Source organism: Sporobolomyces salmoneus (genome assembly GCF_050403485.1).
Source record: "Sporobolomyces salmoneus JCM6883 DNA, S_salmoneus_JCM6883_v1_ctg2, whole genome shotgun sequence".
Classification (NCBI taxonomy): Eukaryota; Fungi; Basidiomycota; class Microbotryomycetes; order Sporidiobolales; family Sporidiobolaceae; genus Sporobolomyces; species Sporobolomyces salmoneus.
This window is the reverse complement of record NW_027481161.1, coordinates 244,625-262,392: the sequence shown is the minus strand read 5'-3', so window position 1 is coordinate 262,392 and position 17,768 is coordinate 244,625. Positions and strand designations below refer to the sequence as shown.

General features: G+C 51.9%; 8 protein-coding genes across 8 annotated transcripts; 3 read left to right on the top strand and 5 right to left on the bottom strand.

Moving 5' to 3' along the window:
- Positions 1–365: 365 nt before the first annotated feature.
- TRM2 (tRNA (uracil(54)-C(5))-methyltransferase) lies at positions 366–2,518 on the bottom strand (the record flags this gene model as incomplete). The annotated part of the gene is made up of 5 exons (XM_076628586.1): positions 366–662; positions 729–1,209; positions 1,266–1,657; positions 1,715–2,022; positions 2,083–2,518. The coding sequence occupies 5 exons, from the start codon at positions 2,516–2,518 to the stop codon at positions 366–368; spliced, it is 1,914 nt and encodes a 637-aa protein (XP_076491322.1).
- A 490-nt stretch (positions 2,519–3,008) lies between these two features.
- Positions 3,009–4,535, bottom strand: JCM6883_003614 (uncharacterized protein; the record flags this gene model as incomplete). The annotated part of the gene is made up of 1 exon (XM_076628585.1): positions 3,009–4,535. The coding sequence occupies one exon, from the start codon at positions 4,533–4,535 to the stop codon at positions 3,009–3,011; it is 1,527 nt and encodes a 508-aa protein (XP_076491321.1).
- Positions 4,536–4,762: 227 nt separating this feature from the next.
- JCM6883_003613 (uncharacterized protein) lies at positions 4,763–8,016 on the top strand (the record flags this gene model as incomplete). The annotated part of the gene is made up of 6 exons (XM_076628584.1): positions 4,763–4,848; positions 4,962–5,056; positions 5,130–5,769; positions 5,832–6,228; positions 6,293–6,760; positions 6,841–8,016. The coding sequence occupies 6 exons, from the start codon at positions 4,763–4,765 to the stop codon at positions 8,014–8,016; spliced, it is 2,862 nt and encodes a 953-aa protein (XP_076491320.1).
- Positions 8,017–8,373: 357 nt separating this feature from the next.
- On the top strand, positions 8,374–8,690 carry JCM6883_003612 (uncharacterized protein; the record flags this gene model as incomplete). The annotated part of the gene is made up of 2 exons (XM_076628583.1): positions 8,374–8,613; positions 8,682–8,690. The coding sequence occupies 2 exons, from the start codon at positions 8,374–8,376 to the stop codon at positions 8,688–8,690; spliced, it is 249 nt and encodes an 82-aa protein (XP_076491319.1).
- Positions 8,691–9,951: 1,261 nt separating this feature from the next.
- On the bottom strand, positions 9,952–10,647 carry JCM6883_003611 (uncharacterized protein; the record flags this gene model as incomplete). The annotated part of the gene is made up of 5 exons (XM_076628582.1): positions 9,952–9,957; positions 10,031–10,061; positions 10,148–10,188; positions 10,293–10,390; positions 10,503–10,647. The coding sequence occupies 5 exons, from the start codon at positions 10,645–10,647 to the stop codon at positions 9,952–9,954; spliced, it is 321 nt and encodes a 106-aa protein (XP_076491318.1).
- An 800-nt stretch (positions 10,648–11,447) lies between these two features.
- On the top strand, positions 11,448–12,358 carry JCM6883_003610 (uncharacterized protein; the record flags this gene model as incomplete). The annotated part of the gene is made up of 3 exons (XM_076628581.1): positions 11,448–11,602; positions 11,661–11,839; positions 11,910–12,358. The coding sequence occupies 3 exons, from the start codon at positions 11,448–11,450 to the stop codon at positions 12,356–12,358; spliced, it is 783 nt and encodes a 260-aa protein (XP_076491317.1).
- Positions 12,359–12,532: 174 nt separating this feature from the next.
- On the bottom strand, positions 12,533–13,815 carry JCM6883_003609 (RTA1 domain-containing protein; the record flags this gene model as incomplete). Its single annotated transcript, XM_076628580.1, has 5 exons — positions 12,533–12,765; positions 12,834–12,916; positions 12,981–13,305; positions 13,437–13,599; positions 13,678–13,815. 5 exons carry the CDS (start codon positions 13,813–13,815, stop codon positions 12,533–12,535), a joined length of 942 nt encoding a protein of 313 aa, XP_076491316.1.
- Positions 13,816–14,927: 1,112 nt separating this feature from the next.
- On the bottom strand, positions 14,928–17,611 carry LSB6 (1-phosphatidylinositol 4-kinase LSB6; the record flags this gene model as incomplete). The annotated part of the gene is made up of 4 exons (XM_076628579.1): positions 14,928–14,978; positions 15,040–16,652; positions 16,709–17,151; positions 17,205–17,611. 4 exons carry the CDS (start codon positions 17,609–17,611, stop codon positions 14,928–14,930), a joined length of 2,514 nt encoding a protein of 837 aa, XP_076491315.1.
- Between the last annotated feature and the right edge of the window lie 157 nt (positions 17,612–17,768).

Sequence of the window (17,768 nt, the reverse complement as noted above, 5' to 3'; positions counted from 1 at the left end):
GAGGATTGGGAAAATACAAGTCGAGATCGCTTCGCCTCGATCAGCTCGTAGAGACTCGAGAGATAAGCTGCTAGGTTCATGAGTGCCTATCATCGGCTGATATGGCGACAACAAAATTCTTCCGGAGAAGATAGCAATTTCGCTTCAATTTGGCCTAGCGAAGGCATCCGTTCCGCACTGCATCTCCCTGTTTTGACGCAGTCGATTGGCAAGCAAGCGAGCAAGTGCCAGGTAAGTAAGCGAGGGAACGGTCGAGAACACTGAGTTCACTCCGAGTTTTGCTTTTCTGCCAATTCGCAAACAGCATTTCAAGAGTGATGTTTTGAATAGCTCATGACATGCCACAACATAGAGTGATCAACAATCTATAGTTCCCTCCTCAAGATCGCTACACCTTCCGCATGATGCGTCTGAGCGAACAAATCCGCCGCCCTAGCGCTCTCGATCCAATACCCTTTCTTGCCCGTTCCTTCCTCCTGAACCTTCTTCGCACTTTCCCTGACCATGTAGCCGATATCGCGAGCTTGAGTATTCGGGTTGCATGAGACGTAGATGATCGTCGCCGGGGAAAGCTTGAGGAGTTGTTGAAGGAAGAGTTCGTCGCAACCTTTTCGGGGAGGGTCGATCAAGACTGTCGTTTGATCAGGAGGGAAAGAAATGTCCTGCAAACCTCTCCTCAGAGGTCAGCTTGAGATAACAATGTGAAGCTGAAGAGAAGAGAGTCTCACGCCAAAGATCGCTTCAGCTTTTCCATCTCTGAATCCGATTTCTCCTCTTCCTTCACCCTTGTTGTAATCAGCGTTCTTCTTCGCCCATTTGATACTAGCCTTATCGATCTCGACTCCCTCAATCTCATCGAATTGATCCGCCAATGAAATCGCAAACAGTCCCGATCCGCAATACGCATCTACGAGATACGTCTTGTTCTTCGTCGGGTCGGAACCGGAAGGTTTGACGCCTATGGCTTGCTTGATATAGTCGAGGAGGGAAGGGAGGATAGAATTGTTGTTTTGGAAGAATGAACCGGCTTGTTGTTCGAATTCGTTCGTGCCGACTTGTTCTCGCACCGTTGCGTGATGATCCGTGATACAGACGTGTCCCTCAGTCGACGGGGAGTACTCAATCGGTTTCGAGGTAACGTCGGCTGAGCGAGGAGGTAAAGAATCTCGAAGGAGAAGAGTTGCACCTCTTTTGTACGAGGAGATGTTGCTGTGCGATCGCTCGAGGGTCAGCTTTCGCACTTGGTCGACGGAAGAGCAGCTCACGTCTTGACTCTTTCTCGCTCCCCAACAAGGTGATCGTTGATGACTTTCGTAGCAATCACGCATTCCTCGATATCGACGATCCTTTTCCTTCCTTTCTGTTCGAACCCAATCGTGACTTCCCATTCCTTCTTCGGTGCCTCCTCTTGGACTTCCTCCGTCGTAGCTTTCCCCTTTTCTTTCCGCCTATTCTTTTTGTTCTGCTGATTCGTCGAAGAAGGAGGAGTCTGGAAGTGAGGAGTAAGCTTCGTTCGATAACCGTATTCGAGAGGCGAAGATAGAGTAGGTCCGATTTCGGGAACGAGCGAAGGGTCGAGTTTCGAAAAGTTTGCGAACGCTCTTCGGACGACGTTGCGTTTCAACTCGAGTTGTTCTTCGTAGGCAAGGGGTTGATACTGTCGAGCTACCACGTCAGCCAGTCGATCGCTTACGGTGGAAGCGAGTGAACCCACTTGACAACCTGAACAAGTTCCGAAATACCGGCATTGTACTCGGTTCCCAAACTTCTCCCTCACTTTTTTCAACTCTTCTTTCGCCTTGTCATTCATTGCCGCATAGCTTGGCAATTCTTCGGGAGCAGGTGCGTCTCTTTTAGCACTGCGTTCGATAATTTCGAGCAAATCTCCATGAGACATGAAATATTCCGGTTCGTGACGATGGACGTGAACCTTGACGAGCTCTCCGGGGAGAGTAAAGGGGACGCTGATGAGTCGAGTCGGTTTGTCTGAACCAGTGGGCGTCAGAACTCCGAGACCATCGCCTGAAGAGAAAAAGATTCAGTTTTCATTTTTCGCGATGACTGAAACGATTCGCTCCTCACCGTGAGAGTTGATCCCTACGATCTTGATCTCTAGATCTTTCCCATTCGGTCCATTCCCCCATTCCTCCTCTGCCGCTTTCCTCCAATCTTTCCCTTCTTCCCGTTCGAGTCTCTCCAACTCTGCAACTCGTTCTGCGCCGAGTAGTTCGATGACATCGAATGCACCCGCTTCTTCCACTCCTCCAGGTTTAGGCGCTTTCACTTTAGACTTCCTTCCTCCTCCGCCGTTGTTTGATCTTCCAGCGATTTTTCGGTTCTGTTTCGCTGTGAGCGTAGCTGGTGCTGTTGTAGTTTCTGCAGTTGGCTTGCTACCTTCCTCGGCGCTCGAGAGCTTGACTCGTTTCGTGTCGGGCGAGGCGACAGAGTTGGTTGAATTTATTGTCGAAGGAGAGAGAGCTCGTTTGACGCCTTCGGGCGCGGCTGCAGTGCTAGACATGTATCTTGTGAGCGTGTAGGGGTTTGGTAGAAGTCGGTAAGAGGTGAAAGAGCGAAGTGCTCTAAAAAGCATGCGGCAGCGCCGAACTTCGCACTGAATTTTCTGGTGATTCCGCAAAATTTCCATTGGGCCGCGTTTGGCACGGTATCTCGCAGGGAACGTCACGCTCGTGCAGTTGAGCTCTTCACGTTGCAGAGAACGAACACGGCACAAGGAGAGCTTAGCGATACGAAGATTGGAGTCGATTTTCAAAACGGAACAGTCTCTCTCGATTCTTGCCCGTACTCTCGATACAACGGCCTTAAGACTTCCAGACAGCACACGTATGACCAAGAGTGAACATCCATTGCCAGAATCATCAAAAGAATCAACGACCCGCTTAGAATTCTGGAAAAAAGGAAAAACGCAAGAAGCGAGGTCAGTTTCGCATACGACGACGACAGAATCGGTAATTTGAGGGTCATTATGTGCGAACAGCAGCAGCAGGCTCCTAGGGGAGAGAAGGGAGAGTAGCGAGAGAGAAGGAGAGAGGGGGGAAGTTGATCTCGTCCGTAGTGTCGACGGCGAAGAGGGCTTTCTTCGGAGGTCGCTCGTTCGTGGACGAGGTAGTCGACGGAGCGGCTCTGCGCCTTTGTCCAGTCGAGGTAGTGTTGAGACCGATGATGGCGCGAGGAGTGTGTTCTCCAGTTTCGGATTCTCCTTCACCTTCTTGATTGTTGAGGAGACCAAACCTGTTGAGGTATCGGTTCTTGTTGAGGGGAGTCTGATTAGCCGAGAGAGGGGTGCGAGGAAGGTGTTTCGCACGGTTTCCCGTCACTTGTTCCCAAGTTCCTTCTTGTCGAGGCGTAACCGGAGGGTGAGTGGCAACTTGAGCGGTGTGTTGACGTCGAGTCGGATTTCTACATTGAGTAGAGATGTGCCCGTGCTTGTTGCAAGCAGAGCAGGGGAACTTCGGGCAAGTTGGGCCCGAATGACCCGCAAAGTGACAACGGTGACAGTATTCCTCCTCGTAGTTGTGTCGGAGAGGGAGGGTGTCGCTCGCAAAGGTGATCATGCGAGGGAGTATGTCGTAGAGGGTGTGACGGTATTTTCCGTCGATGTCGGCTCGGATGTCCGAGACTTGAACAAAGACTGAGATTCGTCCGGTGAAGACGAGACCGGAGACTTCCTTGTTCATCTTGACGTTGTCAAAGTACTTGACGATCTTGAGGATCGAAAGGCGAGGTTGAGAACCTAAGGCCGTCGAGATACCCTTAGCAATTGCTGCATCGGGAAGATTGAGAGCTTTGAGCTCCATTCGAAGTTCGACAACTCCACTCAAGTTGGGTGGAATTGCGATGTCCATCTGAGAGGTGAGACCCTTGTGGACGAACGGCTTCTTGAGGGCACTTTGGAAGGCCTCTGGAGAATGGAAGGAGATATCCATCTCGTACGAAGGGTTTTGACCCGGAGGAGCGTTGACTTTGTGAAGAGCTATTCCAGCTACTCCACCAACGAGTCCTTCCCACTCAGTACCTTCGATCTTGATGTCCTTGAAGTAAGGGAGGAGTGCCGATCCGTTGAAGTGCGAGAATAACTTCTCGCGAAGCTGATTGACGTGAACCCGGCGGTTCGCTTTGTCGGCTTCTTGGGTCGGTCCTTGTACAGTGAGGCGGAGGGTACGATGGGGAACGGTACGCTCAGGTGACTGCATCAAGCGAGCTGCCTGGTAGAGTAACTGGGAAGGATGGTCGGTCGAGGACAAAAGAACTTTTGCCTTCGAACCTGCCTCCTTCCCTTCCTCAAGGCCTGCTGCTTTGTAGTATCGCTCAAGAGCTTGAATTACTACTAGGCGGTCAGCGCTCGAGGCGGTCTCCCACGAGTTGATGGTGGTGAGCGGATTGATCGAGTTGATCGAGTTGGCGGGGGCGGTGTCGGCGGTGTCGTTTTGAGCGGCGGATTCGGCGGGAGGGAGCTGGGTTTGGTCGATAGGACCATCCTGGCCCCGGGGAGCTTGTTCAGCAGCGTCGGGAGACATCGAGAAGGAGAAAGAAACGCGAATTCGAGTTAATTTTCGATATTCTCGACCTTTTTTCTTTCACTAGACCAGGAGAATTCTCGAACTGCACAGTACAGTAAGAACTACACTTGATAAGCTCCCGAGCAGCCTGGCGAATTTCCCTGAGTGAAAAGACTCCGGATCCCCTGCGAGCGAAATTCTCTCTCTTCTTTCTTCTCTCTTCACTTCAGTTTCACGATTCGACTATGAAAGCTTCGGCTTTCCTCGCCGTTTACCGAATGGTTGAACCATTCCTTTACCCCGAGTTCGCCCCTCGCCCTTGCTCTTCGAAGTGAGTTTCTTCTTCTCTCTCTTCCCCCACATCTCGATCACCCTCGGAAGTTGAGTTTCGCCTGGCAGCTGGACGTTCTGCGTATACTGATCGTTCGGACTGCTCTTCAACAGAGAAAATGATTGTTTCACAATCGGAACTAAACTCTTGCTTATGAACGGAAAAACGAAAGCGGTGGAGGAGATCACTGGGAAAGATGTGTTGATGGGTTCGTTCGTTCTACTTTCATCCCGGGTCAGGACCTCTCGGCTGACACGTTCAATCGCCCTCGTTCTTCTCAGGTGATGACGGGACTCCGCGAAAAGTACTTGGCGTCGCTCGTGGTGCCCGAAAACTTTATCGAGTCGAGATGTCCGAAAACACGAAAAACCCTCTCATCGTTACGCCTCATCACCAACTCGTTCTCCGTCGAAATCGAAGTGATCGCGCCGCCGTCGACCTCCCTCGCGAACTGGAGATTCTCGCTCAAAAAGTCGGAACCGGAATCGAACCTGACGAGAACGCCGGAAACGCTCGACGATTCGGAAATACCTTCTACTACCGCACCGATGCCGACATTCCCGCCGGTATCCTCTCCCACCTCCTCTCTCTCCCTCGCTCTCCGAAAGCTCAAACTCGTTTCCGAAACGTCCTCCTCGGCCTTACCGGCTCGAAAGTCAGGTCGGGCTCCTGTGTCGAGTTCCGTAAAGTCACGAAGAAGGTTCAAAGTTGGTTCTGGGGACAAACGGAGAAAGCCGAGCAAGAGAAAAAGGCGAGAAAAGCGAAGGGGAAATCTTCGGATCAAATGTGGGAAAACGTCAGGGTTAAGGATGAGCAGGAAGCGTGGGACAAGTTCAGAGAATTCAAGAAGAAGCATGGTTGGTTCAAACCTGCAGAGATTAATGTCCAGAAGGAAGAAAAGGCATTGAAGAAATTTTTGAAGTGAGTTTGAATCTCGTTCGAATCTCTCTCTCTCGACTGACTCGAACCTTCTCTGTCTGCAGAGGGAAGGAAGATCGTCCCGAGGGTTACAAGAAGTTGGTAAAAGGCGTTCAAGGGCTTTACGTTTACTTCCCGAACGACCAACCAGATTTGATGCATTTCAAATACACTTACCTCGACACCTCGGAGGAGGACGAGAAGAAGAAACAGAAGACGAAGAACAAGAAGAAGAACAAGAACAAGAACAAGAACAAGAACAACGGAGATGAAACCGAGGACGAGGTCGAGGAGGACGAGGAGGATCCAGCAGATGATCAAGATGAAGAAGAGAACCCCGGGGAAGAAGCCCAAGAAGAGGACAAGGGTTACGGACCTAGAACGCACTACTACTATGTCGTCGATCCCGATGTGTTCGATACTCTTCCCTCGCCTAAGTCTTCGACCGGAGAACGTGCTCAAGTGAGTTGAACCCCTTTCCTTCTTGAAGGACTGAGTTTTGACTCTGCTTCTCTCTTCTGTTCAGGCCGAATCTGGAGAAGACAAAGCTGCCGCGTTCCTCGCCGGTTGCGAAGATCTCGGAACCAAAGGTCGCATCGATCAACGAGCAAAGGACGACGTTCGAACGATCAAAGTGAAAGATTATTTCGAGCTCGACGACGACGAGAAGAGGAAGTGGTGGTTGTTTCAGTGCGACGCCCTCTCATTCGGATTCGATGACGCTACCGAGGAGGAAATCAGGAAATTCTTCGAAACTCTTCCCGTCGACCCTTACTTCCTCGGACTCTGGCTGGGAGATGGTACGGAGGGGAACACGGATATCGCAAACAACCATGAGCCGGAGGTTGTCGGGTTCTTACGTCGCTACGCCGAGACAATGGGGATGAAGCTCTCCCACAATCCCGCGTACCTTCGATACGGTATCGTTTCGAAGACGAAGAAGGAGAAGGAAAAAGAAAGGGATGGACTGTCACTCGATTCGAACGCTGGATCGGTGAGTCTCACCCTTCTCTCTGAAAGCTTGGTCAATGTTGAGTGAATCGAACTGACGAAAACTCGTCATTTGTCGAACAGGCTCAACTCCCTCGACCTCGTTCGGCTCCCTCCCAGTCGACGGATCTCACCTACATCACTCTCGACAACACCGACGAGGAGAACAACGAAGCTTCTGGAGCGGAGGAGTCTCGAGCTCCGAGGTCTGACCAAGGTTCGACTGCTGCGATCTCAAGGTCCCTCGGCAACAGCTCCTCGTCTGCGATGTCGATTGAGGAGGAGGAACCAACTCGCAGCGACCGTGCCTTCATCGACGATGCCGATGTTTCAACTCGTTCTGTCGTTTCTTTCGAGTCCCGACAACCTTCGAGTGCTGCGGTCTCAAGGTCCCTCGGCAACAGCTCCTCGTCTGCGATGTCGATTGAGGAGGAGGAACCAACTCGCAGCGACTGCGCCTTCGTTGACGACGCTGACGTTTCAGCTCGACCTGTCATGATGGAGGAGGAGGAACCGGCATCGGAGTTCTTCGCTCTCGACGACGAAGTTCCCGAGCTCGACGATTCTTTGTCCTCCGACGAAGACGATTCGGCCCCCGCAACGCCTATCGTCTCTCGCAAGTCTCTCCCTTCGACTGTTCCTCTTCTCGACGCGGCGATGCAAGAAAACCAAGTTGACCAGCTGGTGACCTCGCTCAAGTCTGCTTCCCTCTCCGAACATTCTCTCGCTTCGACTCGCCCAAACCGACCTCTTCTCCAAATTGACACTACCGGAAATGGAGTTCCATCCGTCGTTCCGTCAGCTGGAAACTTCTCCCCCATCGGATCCGAACCCGACGTTCCCGCCCCGGAGAAATCGACCCTCCCGCCGCTTAAAACCTGGCAAGAACGATACCCCGGTATGACGGACGCAGAAATCGCCGCGATAAAACCTCTCTCTCTCCCTTCCTCTCAACGCGATCGCTCTCTCCCTCCCCACCACCGCTCCTCTGCTGCCGACTCCAATGCCGCTGTTGATCCACAACTCGCTGCCGAAGCTCTCAAGGCTCGCGACCTCGAGCTCCTCGCCGCTCGAGGTATCGTTCCACTTGACGACCCGAACGATCTCGCGCAAGTTGAACTCAAGGAGGAGGAGGATGCTCTCGAGCTCGATCTTGGTGGTGCCGACGACTTTCAACGCCTCGGAGGAATCGATCTTACAGAGGAGGAGATCGATGAACTCGTCGATGAAGTCGTTGGAACGGAAGGAGTAAACGAATGAGGAACGAAAAAGACCCGTAGTCGAGGCCGAATCAACAAGTTGTGGGACGCTCTCCGAGATCTCGACCTCTCTCCGAAAATCGGCGAGGATCGTTCGAAAGGCTCCCACAGGAAGCACGTTCCAGAAATCTACAAGAAAGCGCCGAGGGAGGTTCGCCTCAAAGTTCTCGCTGGGTTGATCGACTCGGACGGATCCTTCGCCAACTCGGTCTCCTCCTCTGGCACACAACATCGCGAATTCGTATTTTCTCAATGCCGACATCTCCACGAACGCCTCTTCTGGGACACTGTCTTCCTTGCTCGATCAGTTGGATTCCGCGTGTCGGTGATCGAAATTCCCGCACACCTCAGAGTCATCATGGGACGACGTTGTTGGGTGTCGGATGCGCTCCGAGCGACGATCACTGGTTCGATTGAGGACGTTCCGACCCTTCTCCCTCGCAAACAAGTTCCCGAACGTGTTACGACGAAGGGAGACAACAAGTGTTTCCGCTTCGAGGTTACGAAGGAGAAAGAAGAAGCCAAGTATGTCGGTATCGCCGTCGACGGGAACGGGAGGTTCCTTCGAGACGATCTCCTCGTTGTTCAAGGAGTAGAGGTACGCTGCCCTCATCTCTCGAATTGAGTTCTCTCGAGCTTCGGTCTGATGTCTTCTCGATCCAATAGATGAAGTAGGTCGATGAAGCACTCCCGAACCGACCGCAATCCCCTCACCTTTCCGTCGTGCTCTCTCCGTCTCTCTCTCTTCCTCTCTCTCTCTTCCTCTTCTTGTCTCTTCGCTCCTCTTCTCTTCGCTTTTCTTTTCTCTCCTTCTTTCCTTCTCTCCCTTTCTCTCCTCGTTGATTCTCCTCTCACATTCTCCCGTTCCTCCCTTCTCCATTCTTCGACTTTTTCCCTGTGTGATTTTCGACTCGTCCGCACTTTCTTTCTCACTGTTCCCCTCTTTCGCTTTTCACCTAGTTGTTTTTGATCCCATGATTTCTGTCCTCTCTCTCTTTGTTGATGTTTACCTCCTAGTTTTGCCGCTGGTCCCTTCTCGTCTCGTCTCGGAATCGAAGTTTCGCGATTTGCTCCTGTACTTCGGCCGTTGCTCCTGACAGCTCGACTCCTGTGATCCTCGATCGTGTCTGAGAGAGTGAAGGCTCGAGCCGCTGCGAGCACGAGCGACGTGAATTGGTGAGCTTCAAAACGATGTCGTTGAACTTGAACATCAATATCGAACCAGTACCATCTCGTCACCCTTTGTGGTTCTCTCTTTCAGGGGTTGAATGCCCAGGAGATAGTGCCTTTCCGACCGCGCCGCACAAGCGTGCACATTGCACTCCCATTGCTGCAAATATTCTAATTTTCGAAAGACTTTTTCGTTCATTGCGAGGCAGCGTCCACGGGCTCACGTTCGAGGGGACACACTCGCTCGAGGGCACTCCTTCAACGTGATTTGCCGCTCGTTCGTCACTGACGCCGCCTGCGATAGCGCATCTCACCCAAAAAAGAAAGGTCTGTGTGCAACATCAAAGTCCAATCTGCCCGCTATTTCCGCGCACATCGACGGGAGTTGTCGAGAGACGGCTACTGCTATCGATCGGCGGACACAAGGTGGTCATATAAGAGCCCGTGCTGACCTAACCGAAACATTTCTGGAACTCACCTGTCCGAAATCGTTCATTCGAGCGGATGGATCGACGAGTGACTCACGCAGTACTGTATAGTCGGGGATGAATCGCAAAGGTTGTCGAGACGTTAGCCGAAAGAGGTACGCAATTCCCGATTTCGACCTTGTAATCGGATCTATGCTTCACTCGTTTTTGCGTTCAAGAAGCAGAAGAACTCATGAGGCTCGAAGAACTCTCTGTAGACACGGAGCGCTGTCGAGAACACGGTGATGACCAAGAATAGACCTTCATTGCCGGAAACATCACAAAACTCGACGATTCGCTTAGAACTGTTCGAAAAAACGTCAAAAAATCGAAAGTCAGTTTCTGACACGACAACGACAATTGCTGGATAGTACCGACCGTCAAAGCTTGGCCCTTCTGCTTCTTATCTCTGTGTAAAGAGCGTAGAAGCATCGTCAGCGGTCGAGAAACGAAAGAGAGAAGTCGAAAAACAAAAAATCGCGGAAAAATACGTACCCTCCAAGTTCGAAGTGCTTGCATCGCTTGAGCGAGAGTTGCTGAGTAGCGTAGAAGCGTAGGAAGCGAGAGAGTGAGAGTAAAGAGCAAAGGAGATCGAAAGTCAGCGTAAATCGCGAAAAAAGGAAAATCGAAAGAAACATACCATCTTGTACTTGCAGGAAGTGCACTCGAGACGGAGAACGACCTTCTTGGTAGTCTTGGCCTTCTTGTGGAAAACGGGCTTGGTTTGTCCTCCGTAACCTGTTCAACGGAAAAAATCGAAAATCGAAAATCGAAATCAGTCTCGCTCCTCGAAACCTCGCCGACTCGCAACTCCTCGACTCGACGGGAAACACAAAAGAGTGAGACGTACCCGATTGCTTTCGGTCGTAACGACGCTTTCCTTGAGCGAAGAGGGAAGCCTTTCCGGTCTTGTATTGGGTGACCTTGTGGGGAGTGTGCTTGCGGCACTGCTTACCCTTGCAGTAGGTTCGTCGGGTCTTGGGAACGTTGACCATCTAAATCGTACACGGTCATCAGTATCGAGTTCAAGAGAATCGGTAAGAAAGCAGCGAAAGAGGGGTTTGCTCACCTTGGTGGAGTCCTATCGATCCCACAACAAAGCCACACGAAAGGTCAGCATCTCTGTATTGCGTTTGTGGGGGCCGTTCTGCTGGATCGAAGGGAGGTGCGAGGTTGCGAATACCGGAATCGAGCAATATCACACCCTCGACTCTCCCCTGACGAATTCGACCTGTACTGCCTTAATCCTGTACCCTGATCCTGTGCCCGTTCTTGCCCGCTCGACAGCATCGCGATTCGAGAGTTTCCCCTTCTGATTCTCCCTCTGCTAATTTCCAATTTCCTCCCGTTTCAACCTCTCCCCTCGCTCTAACGCCCTGTTGATAAATCCAGCACCGTTCTCTGCGCCGTCTGAATCTACTGAAGATCGTACTGAGGTTGTTGCGAGTCGGATCGGAAAAAGTCGAGCAAAGTTTTCGGAGGTTGAAAAAGGGTGTCGAACGGCGTCGAAGGAGAAAGACGGGAGATCGTACGGGTCGGTAGAGTCATAGGTGTTACAGCTTGTAAAAGGTATCGAGTCTAACCTTGGAGAGATAGGGCACAGGGAAACAGAAGAACCCGTCCGCGATGCGCCTCGCTTCAACTTCAACTTTCGAAATTCGATTTCTTTCAGAAGTGCAATTCAACCTAACCCTCTTCCAGCTCCTCGTCGCACTCACCCCGATTCGGATCTACCTCCCCCAGGCTACCACAGTCTCGCTTCATACAAATCCCCCCGAACGGCAGAGCCTACCACATGGGAAACCTCAATTCGAACACCCGACGTGGTGCAGATGAAGCCGATAAACAAGGACTCAAACCCTCCGTACGAGACACCCGCTACGTTGCCGCTCTCCTCGTCCGAGCAAAGAAAGTCCCAGTCGAACTAGTTATCGACATCCTCGAATTGGCGTGAGTTCCCTTCGCTGTCTCTTCAACTCGCTGATCGCTGACGGTGATGAGATGACAGAGACTATACAGCAAAGATGACGACGAGCTCGGCGAGGCAGTACAACGTTCAAGCAGGTTGGAGCGGGAATCGTCAAAGCGTTGCGATCTTACAAACTCGCCCAATTCCCTCGATCCCAGACGTCTCCGACGAGAACGCCATAAGGGGAATACGCGTCTACACAGACGCTCATGATCAGGGTCAGTCAATCGGGTCTGGTCCGTAGATAGAGGCATCCGCAACGAACTGAACGTTCTTCGCATTCGACAGGGTTTTCTTCGTTCCCCGAGCACCACAACACCCGAGAAGCCTCTTCCTCGTGGTTCGAACTCGCCCTTGTCCGCTCCCCTCTACTGCCTGTCGGACCCTCTACAGCGACAGACTCTCAGAACGAAGACTCGATGCCCGGTACTTTACCCACGAGCGACGATCCGCCTCGACCGCTGACAGCACAGACGAATCGTTTACCCGTTTGGCAAACCGTCAGTCGTATCCGATTATACTCGAACCTTCACGCCGTTCGGGAGTTCAATTCGTACTCGATCACTCTCGAGAAACGGCAACGAGGACGAAGTGAGGGGGACGAGACGGAGCAGGACGAGTTCATGAGACTAGTGAGACCTGGAGATAGACTTGTGTTGTATGCGATGGCTCAATACCCTGCTTGGAGTAACACTGTGAGAGAATGTCGGATCGAAGTTGAAATGAAATCCCTCTGAGTGATTTGATCATGTCGAGCCTGCTCGTACCTAGGTGGAGAGAGAGAAAAGTGTCCGGAGGTATAGTATTGTCAAGGAGGATAAATATGATATCTAAATACATGCGAGAGCGAGCGAGAAATTTCTAAGTTGATCCGACCAAAAGTGTATACTCTAGCAAACAGAACAGTCCATCTACTTTTTCCTATTCCACCAATGACTCTTCTCCCCGACGCTACCAGTCGTACTGTCTCCCTTTTCTTCGTGCGAGCTGACGGGCAGGATTCCGTCCGCTGCGTTGAGTTCAGCTTCGATTCTCGCAGCAACTTCGTGACGAGCTCCGCGCTTGTGAGGGATGTATCGACCGACGTAGGAAAGAACGAAGAGGTATCCCGCGAGAATGATCGGGAGGGTCTCGAGTCCGTAGTCTGTCAACGGAGAAGAGTGAGGTCAGAACAAGCAATCGTGCGAAGAGAGGGGGAGGAGCAGAGCTTACACCATCCTTCGACGCTCAAGAGAGGTCCTTCACCGCCTCCCGTACCAGTTCCAAACTCGATGGTCCTGAAAACACCTCGAATCCTGCCGCCGTTACGAAAAAGGGTCAGTGGCTGAGATCTAGGTCGGGGAAAAACGAAGAACTCACAAGATGAAAATCGTTCCCAGGTAAAGAGTGCAGAGACAGGTCGTCCATTGACCACTAGGGACTCCAGCTCTCCTAACCCTGATTTGGTAGATGATGGCGAAGATTGCGAAGATTCCAAAGGCGATGATTTGAATGATGAATCCGACGAGGAGGATCGCTTTCGCCGTAGGGTAGATGCTAACGTTATCGGACGAGTACAAGGCTCCTCCGGCACCTTGGACGCAGAAAGAGATAACATCGAAAGTGACGAAGATCGCGGTAACCCATTTTGAAGAGACGGGAGTCCATCGTTGTCCGACGAAAGTGATCAACCGACCGAAGCACACTGTCAGAGAGAGAGGCTGTATCAGTTCCCAGCTCCTGGAGGACCTTGGAGGGCTCAAAGACGCGAATGGGAAAGAGGGGAAGGAAAGAAGTCGAAAAATGAAAATTCAAGATTTCGAAGCCAGAACTCACTGTAATGCGAAGCCGCCATCAACGCAGGGCACAGTATAATGAAAAGTTCCTGAATGATGTAAAACGTAAGGCCTTTGCCACGTCCGGTAGGGTTCCGAGCACTGAGGATTCGAATTCCGTATCCAACTGCTTCTCCCGCCATTGCGATCGTAAACGGTGTCATCTGCAGCCAGGAGAGCCAGGTCAGATACCCGCGCGCCTTAAGTATATCACCAGAGAGAAGAGAGACGTGTAGACTCACATACCACGCCTTCGTGCGAATTTGCCAGAAAAGGTGACCCAAAAATGCGACTCCAAAGAGCCCAATAGCCACAGCGGCGAGCACAACACTTGGGTCATAACTGTAATACGACCATTCAGCGCCTGAGGAGCTCGACATGGCGAATAGAGGGCGTAGGAGGGAGAAAAGCGGGAAAGAAAGAAGTTGAGGTTCGAAATTTGTCGCGATACGACGGTTTGAAAGGTGAAGAGCTAGCTAGTACGACGGAGGGTGTACTGACGAGGACGGAGGATACGATAGTCGTGTGGAAGAGGACTAGTTCGCACTTCTGATGAAGGAAAGCGGAATGGAAAGAGGTTGGTGTCCAAAATTCGTGCCGATACGACCGTTCGAAAGCTGGAGAGGGGACGGATCCGATGCGTGTACTGCTGATAAGGAAGAGTGCGATTGGAGATGTCGAAGAGTACTCAGGCAAAGGTTTTCCACGAGGGCGCGAGGATCGGGCGAGTCTTTCTCTTGGATGCCGGCTCTGAATCGGTCGCTGCTTCGCTGCGCTTCTTGACTTTGTTGCTGTTCGGTGTAGAGTCGATACCGGAAGTGATCTGTGAGGAGTCGAGGGAGGAGAAAGTGAAGATGGTTCGATCAATTTATCCGATCTTTGCAGATCTGGGGAGCAAGGTTCAAAACGTACGAGTGGGAAAGTGACACGCTTCGGATTGCGCTTCCCTCGTCGGTTTCGAAGTAAGCTGTGCTGTGAGTTCGTTCCAAGTTTCCTTCACTCTTCAAGAGTTGCTGAGTGCTCGTTCAGAGGGTTCGTGCTTCGTTGAAGTTGCGGATGTGACTCTGGCCTTAGCTCAAAGTGGGTTCAGGTACTGTGCGCCTACGTCTGTTGCTGCTCGGCTCTGTGTACCGTGGATCTGGAGGAGGAGGAGAAAGTGGAAGTGGAAGCGAACCGGGCGCCGAGCCCCGAGCGTAAGGGACTCGTGCGCATCGTCCACGCCAACTATCCGCTTTCCGCATCTCCGACACGCCGCAGACCAACGGAGCCAAGTACCGAGGGTAATCGTTTTGCGCAGGTGTCAGGGTGCGCAACGAAGCGAACAAAGAAACTTGCAATTGGGTACTTGGACTGTGCTAAAGGGTATCCTTCAGTCCGCGCGGGAAGGATACAAGAAGGGTTATCGTGAAGACTATACTTGCGCGGATGCATACGGAAGCAGGACGAATCTTGCGGATCAACGCCGAGATAAACATCGAGCTCGAACGACGAGCTACCAGGGAAGACGCAGGCGACGTTTCGGCTCTTGGACGTATTCGAGACGCTGTAGCGAGAGCAACACAGTCAGTTGATGCGAGCGAAGAGTTGGAGAAGTGAAGACATACCTCGTGGACCACCCATCTTTTCTTCCTCTCAGCAGCCGTTCCCTCTGCTTCTCTTTCTGCAGCCTCAACGAGAACTCCATCGATCGTCGACTGATGATACCAACTCATCGCGACCCTCCCACGATCTCTCGCTCCAACCTTTCCGTTCCCGTTCAAGATAATCTCGCTCGTTGTTCCCCAACCTCCTTCGACAGCCTCATCCTCTTCGTCCTCCTCATCCTCGCTCGCCGCGCCCAGCAGTCGACTCCGCTCGTCAACGCTTCCTCCTCGGTTGTGAGCGTTCTGACTCCTCGGGGATGGCTTCGCTTCTCCTTCCAACAACCCCAATTTCTTCGCTTCCTTCTCTACCTTTCTCGCCCTCTTCTCTTCACTCTTCTCCAACTTGTCCAATTTCTTCAAGAACGAGAATCCCGTCTCCTCCTCCTCCTCCTCCTCTTCCTCTTTCTCCATATCTCCCATTCCCTCTTCAGTAGCTTGTAATCGAGAGATAGCAGAATCCGAAGCCGAAGAAGAAGACGAATGCCTTTGAAGTAAAAGGTTCTTGAACGGTCTCTTTTTCGGCGAGGGACTAGCGAGTGAATCGAGAGGTTTTCGTAGGAACGATGCGGTTCGACGATCGGTACTTGTCGTTCGTCCGAGACCTGGTCGTGGAAGAGTAAGCGAAGTTGAACCGTAGTTAGAAGTGTAGTCGGAGAGAGTCCGTCGATGGGAGAGCGGAGGAGGTTTCGGAGTAGATGTGTCAGAGGCTCGCGAGTAGGAGACGGAAATGGATGAAGCGGAATGATCGTTCGTCGAAAGAGGGGTCGAGAGAGGCGTCGGTAAGCCCGAGTCATCTGCGACTGATCGTTCCTCCTCTTCCTTCTCGGAGACGAGTACGTATTCATCCCAAACGAGAACTTTCCTCCTCCTACACAATTCGAGAGGTCCTTCTTTCGTCGCTTTCAAACTCCTAACGAGGTTCCATCCTTGTCCTTTCACGACACTCCATTGTTTCTTCCACAACGTTTCATCCTCTTCTGTCCAGTCGCGGTTTTGTCGGAACTCTTCCCGTAGATCTCGATGTAACTGACTCCACCAAAGAGGATCTTCGAGTTTCTCGAGGTAGTGAGAACGAGTGATCGGAGACCAAGGGTTGTCGAGGAGTTGAAGAGGTAAATAGAGCCATCCATAGGGAAAGGATCTCCAACCTTGAGGGTGAGTGTGAGGGAACGCGAGAGAGTTATCGATCGCGGCGATGTGGAGATGAGGTCGCTGTTCAGGTAGTGACGAAGGCGAAGGAGAAGGACAGAGAGAAGCAGAGGAAGGGATACAGGGCTTGATCATGAAATTGTCGAGACCTCGATCGGTGTTTCGGATCAAATAGTCGAGAATGACGAGTTTTTCGAGTTCGAGTTGAAAAGATTCGACCATTTCTCGTGTCCATTCGAATTCGGGAGCAGAAGGAGACGAAGTCGCAGTCGCAGTCGCGGTCGAGTCGTCGGAGAATCGATCGCTTGAAGGAGAGCTGCAGCAGGGTAGACAGGACGAGAAAAGTGACGAATTCCGAGGGTTTGCAGTCGAGGCGGAACGGGAAGTTGGAGGATAAGGATACTTCGAGAAGAATTCCGATGCGTCTGAACGGACGAACGTTTCAGCGTACGCGAAGAGACTTAATCAGAGTGAGACTGACCTGTGAACCCTTTCAGAAACACCTGGAAGCTTCCATCCTTCTCCCTTAACTCCTTGCCTTCTTTCTTCGCCCGTTCCCTCTCTCTCCGATCGTAATAAAACGCCTCACTCCTCAAACCCACGACTTCCGTTCTCGGTACGATCCAACTCTCCAATTTCCTGTCCAATGTACTCGCCGCCGCTTCACTGAGATAACTCTGTCCCGGGATCAAACAACTTCGACCGAACGGAACGATTCGAGGTAAGAGATGGTGCAACGAGCGATGTAACCATTTGAGGAGTTTTGGGTTCATGGCGCCGTAAGGGTCTTCGTCGGAGGGCTTGAAGATACCGAGAGTCGTCGAGTCGAGGGAGTCGCGGACAAAGTAGGAACCGGAAGAACCTTTCGAGTTGAGTCGGGGGTGAATACCGAGAGAGATCGCTCGGCGGGCTTCAGCTACTAGTCTGGACGCCGAATTGTTAGTTAGACTATCAGACTCGAGGGTCGAAGAACTCACTCCAAAAACTCTTCGTGGGAAAGAGGAGGTCGATGATTCAAAGTCAAAAACCTCGTTTCCTTTTCTTTCCCCTTCTTCTGCCCCGCTCTCTCCTCTTCCTCTTTCAGCTCCTCGTTTGCGTCGTTCTCCCCTGTCTGAGCCACGAAGACAGATCTCTGCACCGGAATCGCCTGCCTCAGATCCAACCGATGTAATCCATCCGCGAGATTCTCCTGACCGTTTCCCTTCTTCGACTTGTCGTTATGCTTGAGTTTGTGCGAAACGTATCGAGTCCATTTCTGGAATAGATCATCTACGTGTTGAGCGGTTGAGCCGGACGGGGGAGAATTCAATTCGTTGAGGTGGTTCGTGAGGGTATCGGAAGCTGAAGGCGGTGCGGGAGATGTAGAGGACGTGGAAGATGTCATTGGGTAGCAGTAGAGGTCTACGGAGAACGAGAGAGACGTCAGAGATGGGGAAAGAGATGAAACGAAGGGATTGAGCGTCGACGGTCTCTCAGAAAGAAAGGGCTGACGAACCTTGACAAGTCGATCAGGTCACATTCCTTTGAAGGTCTCGAGAGGT